At 34.6% G+C, this 9,605-nt stretch overlaps 1 protein-coding gene across 1 annotated transcript; it reads left to right on the top strand.

The window, feature by feature from the left end:
* Positions 1–7,581: 7,581 nt before the first annotated feature.
* LOC107614394 (MLP-like protein 43) lies at positions 7,582–9,204 on the top strand. Its single transcript, XM_016316605.3, has 2 exons — positions 7,582–7,883; positions 8,717–9,204. Exons 1-2 carry the CDS (start codon positions 7,694–7,696, stop codon positions 8,986–8,988), a joined length of 462 nt encoding a protein of 153 aa, XP_016172091.1. The 5' UTR covers positions 7,582–7,693; the 3' UTR covers positions 8,989–9,204.
* The last annotated feature ends 401 nt before the right edge of the window (positions 9,205–9,605 follow it).

The raw sequence follows: 9,605 nt of genomic DNA, 5'->3' as shown, positions 1-9,605 counted from the left end.
TGTTCAAGAAGTGTCTGGAACTCTGTATTTGAGTCGATTACAGATCTCAAGTGACTTTAAATCCAAACTCCTAAAGGCTCATGAAAACGATGACGTGTTACCGAAGGTGTTACCAGCTATTGAGCAAGGAAAGCGGTGGAGAGTGTCAGAGGATCAAGATGGGCTATGGAGATTCAAGGATAGGATCATAGTGCCAGACATTGGCACTTTGCGGCAAGATATCTTAAAGGAAGCACACAAAAGCGGATTTTCTATTCACCCAGGGAGTACTAAGATGTACCATGATTTGAAAGCGATGTTTTGGTGGCCGGGTATGAAAAAGGATGTAGCGGAGTATGTCTCAAAATGCTTAACTTGTCAGAAGGTGAAGATTAAACATCAGAGACCTTCCAGGACGTTGTAACCTTTAGAAGTTCCGCAATGAAAATGGGAGAGCATTGCGATGGACTTTGTGTCGGGACTACCAAGAACTAGGGCCAGTTTTGATGCTGTCTGGGTGATTCTGGACTGACTGACGAAGTGGACTCACTTTCTACCCATTCGGATGAACTACACTCTTGAGGAGTTAGCACGCTTGTACATAAAGGAGATTGTGAGACTTCATGGTGTGCCTACTACTATAATTTCTGATCGAGATCCTCGTTTCACTTCAAGATTCTAGGGTCCATTTCAGAAGGCTTTCGGAACCCGATTAAGCTTGAGTACGGTTGACCATCCTCCAACAGATGGTCAATCCGAGAGGACGATCCAAACACTAGCAGATATGTTGAGGGCTTGTATTTTGGACCAACCGGCGAGTTGGGATCGGTATATGTTGTTAGTAGAGTTTGCATACGATAATAGCTACCATGCGAGCATCGGAATGGCTCCGTGTGAGGCTTTGTACGGGAGAAAATGCCAATCTCTGCTATGTTGGTATAAATCTGGGGAGAAAAGCTTGTTGGGGCCGGAGATGATAGCTGAGACTACTGAACAAGTCAAGAAAATCCGAGATAGGATACTCACTGCGTAGAGTCGTCAGAAAAATTACGCCGATTAGAGGCGGAAGCCCTTGGAATTTAAGGAAGTAGACCATGTTTTCCTTAAAGTTACTCCAACCACAGGAGTGGGTAGGACAATTAAAGCGAAGAAGTTGAATCCTCGATACATCGGTCCGTTTCAGATCCTGGAGAGGGTTGGACCAGTGGCATATCGGATGGCTCTACCACCCCACCTTTCGAACTTGCACGACATATTTCACGTGTCACAGCTTCGGAAGTATACTCCTGATGCTAGCCATATGTTAGAACCTAAATCGGTTCAATTAAAAAAAGATTTGACGGTTCCGGTGACTCCGGTCAGAATTGACGATACTAGTATCAAACGATTGCGTGGAAAAGAGGTTTCGTTAGTCAAAGTGGTATGGACTCGAGCCGGTGTTGAGGAGCACACTTAGAAACTCGAGTCAGAGATGCGAACTGACTTTCCGCACTTATTCTCAGGTAATTTAATTCGAATTTTGTGGGCAAAATTCCCAATTAGGTGGGTAGAATGTAAAACTTGGTTAATTAATGACTAATTAGCCCATAAATGAGAATTTATTCTAGAAAGCCAAAAATATGATTTTTATGACTTAATATGATAGAGAAGATTGAAACGAGAATTTCGATACTAATTTTATAGAAATCGGCCCAAGATTGGATCGAATGGGCCAAATCGGGCCAACCAGACCCATATTGGGCCCTTGACCCAACCAAACAAAACCTAAAATCCTAAAAACAGCACTCTCTCTCCTCACTAAACCCTCAAACACGCTGGAAATGGAAAGAGGAAGGGGAAGAACACTCCTCCAAGGTTCAACCCTTATTTGATCTTCAAACCACCATAACTTTTGATCCGTAGCTCCGATTGCCGCACCATTTACAGCCACACGTTCACCGCGACGAGCTCTACAAAACCCACTACTTTGTTCTTGAGGTAAGCCATGATTTTAGTTCAGTTCCTCAGCCCTTAAATTCGAATTTTTGGATGAAAAGTGTTGAGATTTTGGGCTCTTTGATGTTATAGGATCCAACTAGCTTGAAGGAGAAGAGTAACCTTGTCTCCTTGATCTGTGGGTGCGGTAAGACTCTCAACCCTAGTGGAAATTGTTGGTTTATGATGTTTGGGTATTGAGTTGTTGTGTTTGAATATGATAATTGTGGCTTAGGTAGTGTGTATGTGAATATTGAAGCTTGATTGAGATTTTAGAAAGTTTGGAAAAGGACTTTGGTGTGATAAAAATCTGTTCTTGGAGGTGTTAAAGCTTGGTGAGCTTGTGAAAAAGTGATTTGGAGGTGTTCTGGGTTAAGCAGAAAAGCGGCTAAGGTATGGTCTCGGTTTCCTGTATCTAAAATGTAATGTGGTGTGAAAACTTAGGCTAGAAGCCCTAAGATAGGATTTGAATGGTTGATGTTGTTGAATGGTTGAAATAAATTGTGTGGTCATATATGTGATTATGAATATTGATGTTTTGATGGTGTGATGCATGAGAGATATGCATGTTTTGATATATGACTAATGATTGGTTAAGGTTGAATTGTGGGTGAAGCCATGCTGATGGTGAGGATGATATTAATTGTAGGTATTGTTGGTTGATTGGAAATGATATTGTTGGAAATTGGAATGAGAAAATATGTCTAATATGTTATTGTGGTTGAAGTTGAGTTACTTGGTTGGAATTGGTTAAAACGATGGATTGGTGGTTATGAATTTGATAAAAATGTTAATGTATGAGTTGATGAAGAGGCTTGAGGTTGATTTTTGGTATGTTTTGGTTGATTTTAAAAAGGGTTGGAATTGGTTGTTTTGAAAATGGCATTTTATGATTTTGTATGGAAATGTGGTTTTTGGGGCAAATTTTGACAGAGCATAACTTAGACTCCGGATCCCCGATTTGTGCCAAACTTATTTAAAAATGAAATTGGATCCGGGATGTTTATGTCGTTCAAAGAACGGGTGAAAAATGATTTGAAACGGAGAAGTTATGCCCGTCGGAAGATTGGGGTTTGAAATTGTGAATTCTGCAGCTTTTTAACTTAGTAAAATCTTTGGCAGAACGCACTCCCACACGTATGCTTGGCCGACGCACATGCGTCGTTTTCAAATATTCACTACCTACGCGTGCGCCTGGCCCACGCATACGCGTCGATGAGCGAATTCAATTGGCCCAGCCAAATTCCAGAGATTTGTGCAAGAATTCTGCTGGGTTGTGCGTGGGGCACAAAACGCACCCACGCGTACGCGTCGCTGTATCTTGCTGCCTTCCACGCGTGCGCGTAGGCGATGCGCACGCGTGACCCTATTTTCATCCCAAAGTTAATTTTTGAGTTTCCAAAGCCAAATTTCAGACTTCTAAGCCTCCGATCTCACCCCTTATGTCTTAAATTATTATGATATGCCTAGCAATGGGGAGAAGTTAGGAAATGTGGTAACTTGTGAATGAAGAAAGGGGAGAATTAATGATTAATAATGATCAAAGAGAATGGTATGAGATACGGAGGATGGTGGTGGAAGTGCCTTATATGCCATGAGCTGAAGGGCTATAATTGTTAATAAATTGGCTGGTTATTGATTGAATTATGAGCCAGATGGCTGAGTTATTGCCGTATTATGGCTGAGTATGATTGCATATATGCTTATTGAATGAAATGTGAATGTTGCACTTCCACTATCTGAGATACGAGTTTCCCTGGGAGAAAGCAGTGGCTAGCCCCCATGTGCTCCAAGTGGAGACTCGATACTCTACTGACCCTATGTCGTAAGTATGGCCGGAAACTGTGAAAGTTCCGGAAGAGCTCGCCCTCGTGAATATACAACAGTGAGGGTGTTAGATATGAATTATGATTTATATTGTGGATAACTCGAGTTGGGGATGCACGACAGAGGGACAGTCCAATGGTTAGCTAGCAGGACTTGTCAGGTTGGATTTATAACCGACAGATGAGACTCATCAGTCATTAGGACAGGCATTCATCATATGCATATTATGTGAATCTTTTGGAATTGCGTAATTGACTGCATATTACTTGCTAATTGTCTAAATGTCATATCTGTTTCCTATTTGTATATCTCCTTGTCTGATATAATTGTGTTTGCCATATTATATTACTGCTGGCGGTTGGGAGGTCTGAAGGATTTAGAAAGGGAAGTATTAGTTAGACTAAAGATCTTTAATCAGTTGCCATTTATGGTTTAGCCTGTTTATAAGCTTTGAATTATCTGTTGGAAGTTCTAGGATTGCCTTCGGCTTTCCCAGGACATTATATGTTACCCATTCGGTTCTCACCCATGCGAATTTTGTGGTTTTCAGATGCAGGATGTGAGGTTCCTCGTTGAGGCATGTTGGAGACTTCTGGATTAGCGAAGATCCTTGTTTCTTGGGACTCTATTTTGGTTTTATATAGATAGTTACTATCTCTACTAAATAATATATATATATATATATACTGTTTGACTCCTCTTAGAGGTTGTTTTGGAGAACAGGTTTTGGTAGTTTGTCATTGGGGTTTCTCTTGGGTTTCTTACTTTATGTTATATTTACATATGTATACTTTTATGCTCAGACCAGTTACCTTCGCAAACCGGATCTTGAGTCTTGATATTCGTATCATTGGCACTCTCTTGTTATGGTTTCCGTTAGTCTATCCTTTATATGTTTCGTTATGTTATCGATCGAAGTGTTGCGATTTTCAATTTAACGGTTTTGTTTTATCCCTTTTCTTCAAAGGCTCCTAGTTATAAACATTTTTCACAATACAATACGTACTAAATTTTATTTTTAGAGGTCGTAATACCTCGCCACCTCCGTCTTATGACTTAAGCATAAAGCTTTGTGTGGTAGGTTGTTACACTCGCCAGTGCCGTCCCTCCTTGATAAACCGCTATTTTATGGTTTATTTTGTATTGAATTGAGTGGATTTTATCAATTATTCTCACACTTATTCATCTAAATTGCGTGTCTTACATTTTCCTTCCTAATTTTGTTCTATGGTTGAAAACATGCTTCTTTGGCCCTTAAATTGTCAATTTTTAATTCTCCTTTGTTACCATTCGATACCGTGATCTGTGTGTTAAGTGTTTTCAGGTTCTATAGGGCAGGAATGACTTAGAGAATGGAAAGAAAGCATGCAAAAGTGGAAGAAACACAAGAAACTAAGGAGCTGCGCAGCGAGAATCGATGCGCATGCATGGCTGATGCGTGCGCGTGACTTGGAGCATTTTACAACGACGCGTACGCGTGACTGACGCGTACGCGTAACTGACGCGTACGCGTGACTAGCGAAGTTGCACAGTAACGCGTACGCGTAACTGACGCGTACGCGTGACAAGCGCAGAAGACCAGCGACGCGTACGCGTGACCGACGCGTATGCGTGCAAAGCGTCACGTGCTGCATTAAACAGAAGACGCTGGAGGCGATTTCTGGGCTTCTTTTGGCCCAATTTCAAGTCCGAAAATGAAGCTTAGAGGCTGCAGAGTGGAGCTGGATGGGGGAATAATTCATTCAACATTCATTCACACAATTACTAGGTTTAGATGTAGTTTTCTAGAGAGCTAGGTTTTAGGGTTTTTAGCTTTAGTCCTTCTTAATTTCAGATTTCTATTATACTTTAATTTAGTTTTCTTCTACTCTTAATTGTTCTAATACTTTAGTTCATCTATCTCTCTTGTTGATCTACTCTTTATGTTACCAATTTAGTTTATGAATTCTCATGTTAGATTTGATTACCCTTTTAATGCAATTTAAAGTATTTCATATTTATTGCTTCTTCCTTTATTTGTTGTTATTGATTTCTTGCAATTGTTGGTTCAGATTTTATTATCTCTTATTGATTTTCTATGTTTCTGTTTCATACCTTCCAAGCGTTTGATAAAATGCTTGGGTGGATTTTGATTTAGATTTTTATATTCTTAGCTTGAATTGATTAATTGGAGACTCTTGAATTATCAAAGGTCTTTTATTGATTGGTGATTGAGACTTGCTAGTTGACTTAAGCTTCACTAAATCTAGTTTTTTATTAGGATTTGTGAACTTAAGTTAACTTTACTCACTTGACTTTTCTTCATAGTTAGAGGTTAACTAAGTGAAAGCAAAAGGTAATCACCATCACAATTGACAATGATAATGAGGATAGGAATTCGAATTCTCAATCTTTGTTAGGACTTTTCTGAGCTATTATTTCATTTCCTAGTTATTTATATTACTTATCTCTTATTACAAAACCCAAAAAGATACTTTTTATAACCAATAATAACTACACTTCCCTGCAATTCCTTGAGAGACGACCCGAGGTTTAATAGTTCGGTTAATTTTATTGGGTTTGCTTTAGTGACAAACAATTTAAATTTGATTGAGGTTTAATTGTCGGTTTAGAACTATACTTACAACGCGCTTATTTTTGTGAAAATCTTTACCGACATTTTACCCCATCACTCCTTTCCCTCTCTTCCTTTCTTTCCCTTCTTCTTCCCTACCCCTTCTTCTTTTTCCCTCCCCCTCCCACATGATTCCGTTCTCTTTTTCTTTTTTTTTTATTTTATAATTTTTTTATTAGAGTAATTTGATAATAAAATTTAAAATTTAAGTAAAAAAAATGATTTTAAAATTAAGTTAAACTTTAGGGACACTTTTATATGTAAAAAAAAGTTGGAAACAAAAAAAAAAATTCACAAATTAATTTTTGTGGATATCTATAGATACGAATTTTTTTTGTCATCTCTACTTTGACTCCGCATATCTCGTCTTATACTTTAATTAATAGTATATTTAAATATATTAAAATACTTAAAAATATAATCATTTAATTAAATAAATACTAATATAGTAATATAAGACTCTCTTTAACTGAGAGCAGCAAAACACTTACTAGTAAACCATAATTGTAGATAATTAGCAGATATGTGTCACCTACACATGTGGATCGGATAATGTGGGTGGTTTTATTTATTGTCTGTTTTGAATTTTTTGTGTGGTTTATTTTTTATTGTGAATTTTTTTAATAATATTATTTATCAACAAATTTATTATTTTTTATTATTATTTCAAATAATAATTGCTAAATTTTAAATTTTAACAATATAAAAATAAAATATCAATACAAAATATTGGCTAATATTAATAATAGATATTGGTTTTCTAACATTTTTTTTTCTATCTTTCAAGTGTGTTAAAATTACGTGTGCACTAAAAAAATTATATTATATATGAACTATCAAAATCAACTATCAATCACACACTAATAATGATCCATTATAGAAATACATTTTGATATGCAAAATGATCATATATTTAAATTGATAATAAAACTTTATAAGCACTATAATCAAACTTTATAAATAATATAAAAATATGATGGTACCTATTTTGCGTTCCTAAAAACTTTTATTAGAATTTAGTGATTAATCAATGTTAGATAATTTCATTGAGTAAAATAACATATATTGACTATTTTTTGTGTTGATTAAAATTTTTTTATTAGCAGCGCAATAAATTAATAGGGAGGAACAAGCTGACAATATATAGTAGCTTAGGTAGCTTATTTTTCTATATAAGATCCTACAAATCTGAACTCATTGTCCCATATCTCCCATCAGATATTCTAGCTAGCTAGCTTTATTATATTATTAGTATTATCTAATTTCTTGCTTCATAATAGTTGTTTCCTTCTTAAGACAATGGCACTGAGTGGTAAGCTTAGTACTGAAATTGTGATCCATGCACCTGCTGGAAAGTTCTTTAATCTTGTATCAAAATCTCTCCACCAAACTCAAAATATTTGTGAAAGAGTGCATCACACCAAGCTGCATCAGGGTGAGGATTGGCACAGCATCGGCGGTTCGGTTAAACACTGGAGTTATGTTGTAGGTAATCAAGCTTAGTTTTAAATGAATTAATTTGTAAATTGAAAAAAAAAACATCTAGTCGGATTTTATTTGTCATGATATCATTTTTTTTCAAAAATCTAAACTTATGGCAAAAGTCGCATAAATAATTATATTTTTAATGTGTCTCTTCATACAAGATTTATTTTTTGGGTTTATATAAATTTTTTATATGATTTTTTTTGTTATTTATTTTTAGGCTAAAATTCTTTTCATTAAAGTTTAACATGAATCAAATTTAAAATTTTTTATTATAAAAACTTTGATATTATATCATAATATCATTTCTTCTAAAAATTTAATTTAAGAAGATATATAAATAATTATATCTCTAACATTTTCTTTTCTTTGAGATTTTATTAAATTTAATTAGGTTCCCTTCATTTACAACAAAAAAAAGTTCTTACTAGGAAACAATATTAGTGAGAATTATATGAATTGTTTAAAAATCCACAATGAATGAGATTATTAGAAGAGAGCTATAAGTATATGCAAAAATTGACAAAATTCTTGTATTTTTTTGTGGGTCCTAAAAATATAAACAAAAAATAGATTGTCTCCAAGACAAAAGACAAAATTTTAAGACAACCAAAAGGACTAGCATAATTTGTATTTTTTTTTTCACCAAAAATAGAAAGATTTGAATCCGCGATCTCTTAAGTAAGTATGGAGAGATTATGTCATTTGAATTATAACTCATTGGCTAGCATAATTTGTATGTAATTATGTTAACTAATAATTGACATAATTATTCTCAGGTTTCCTTAATTTTCTTTTTTTTAATTTTTTTAAATTTTGATTATTGTCATGCAACAGATGGTAAAGTAACTACATGCAAGGAGACAATTGAATCCATTGATGAGAAGAACAAGACAATTAAATTCAATTTCTTTGATGGAGACATAAGTCAACAATATAAAGTTTTGAAGCTCACCATTCAAGAGATTGATAACAGCAATGGAAGTGTTTCAGCTAAATGGACACTTGAATATGAGAAAATTAATGATAATGTCGAAGCTCCTTATGGTTACATGGAATTGTATGACAAATCTACTAAAGAGATGGATACTCATCTTCTCAAGGCATAATAATTACTAAAAGAAAATTAGAAGCACGTTATATGAATGGTTGGAATTTAATAAGGGGCAGGTTTTCGGGACTGTTTTGGAAGTAGTTAAGTGTTTATATAAATTAAATAATAAGTGTGAACTTGGGTGAAGAATAGAATAAGGAAGTGTGTTTTCAAATTCCAACCTTACATGTATGTTTATCCTTTGTTTGAATGAATTGAACTATTGTATGTATGTATGTATGTATGTATGTATGTATAGTCATCGTTAATGATTTCTTTTGTTGGTTGCGTTAATGCCATGGATGTGTGGAAAGTGGAAACTTGAAAGTATCTGTGTGGAAAGGTAATCAATTTTTTTGGGCAACATAAGTTAAATTTTTAAAATTATTTTATTCATTTTAAATTTAAATTTTAAATTAAAAATTACTAATTCTAAATTTTAAATTAAAATTTTAAACTCTGAATTAAATTGATTAATATTTACTAATAAAAAATTAAATTTTTATCTTTCTTATTAACATAATGAGTAAATTGAAAAAATATTTGAATGATCAAATTATTGATAAAAGTATTTTTTAAAATTTTTTAATAATAAAAATATTTTAAAAATATTTAATTAAAATCAATTTTCTA

The sequence above is a fragment of the Arachis ipaensis genome, chromosome B8, assembly GCF_059453495.1.
Source record: "Arachis ipaensis isolate K30076 ecotype BB chromosome B8, ASM5945349v1, whole genome shotgun sequence".
NCBI lineage: Eukaryota > Viridiplantae > Streptophyta > Magnoliopsida > Fabales > Fabaceae > Arachis > Arachis ipaensis.
This window is presented reverse-complemented; position numbering and strand designations above follow the sequence as displayed.

Bases quoted from the DNA above. Each gene is read 5' to 3' on its own strand.
- LOC107614394 (XM_016316605.3), top strand. From the start codon at position 7,694: ATGGCACTGAGTGGTAAGCTTAGTACTGAAATTGTGATCCATGCACCT. The intron at 7,884-8,716 runs GTAATCAAGCTT...GTCATGCAACAG, and splicing joins ACACTGGAGTTATGTTGTAG to ATGGTAAAGTAACTACATGC.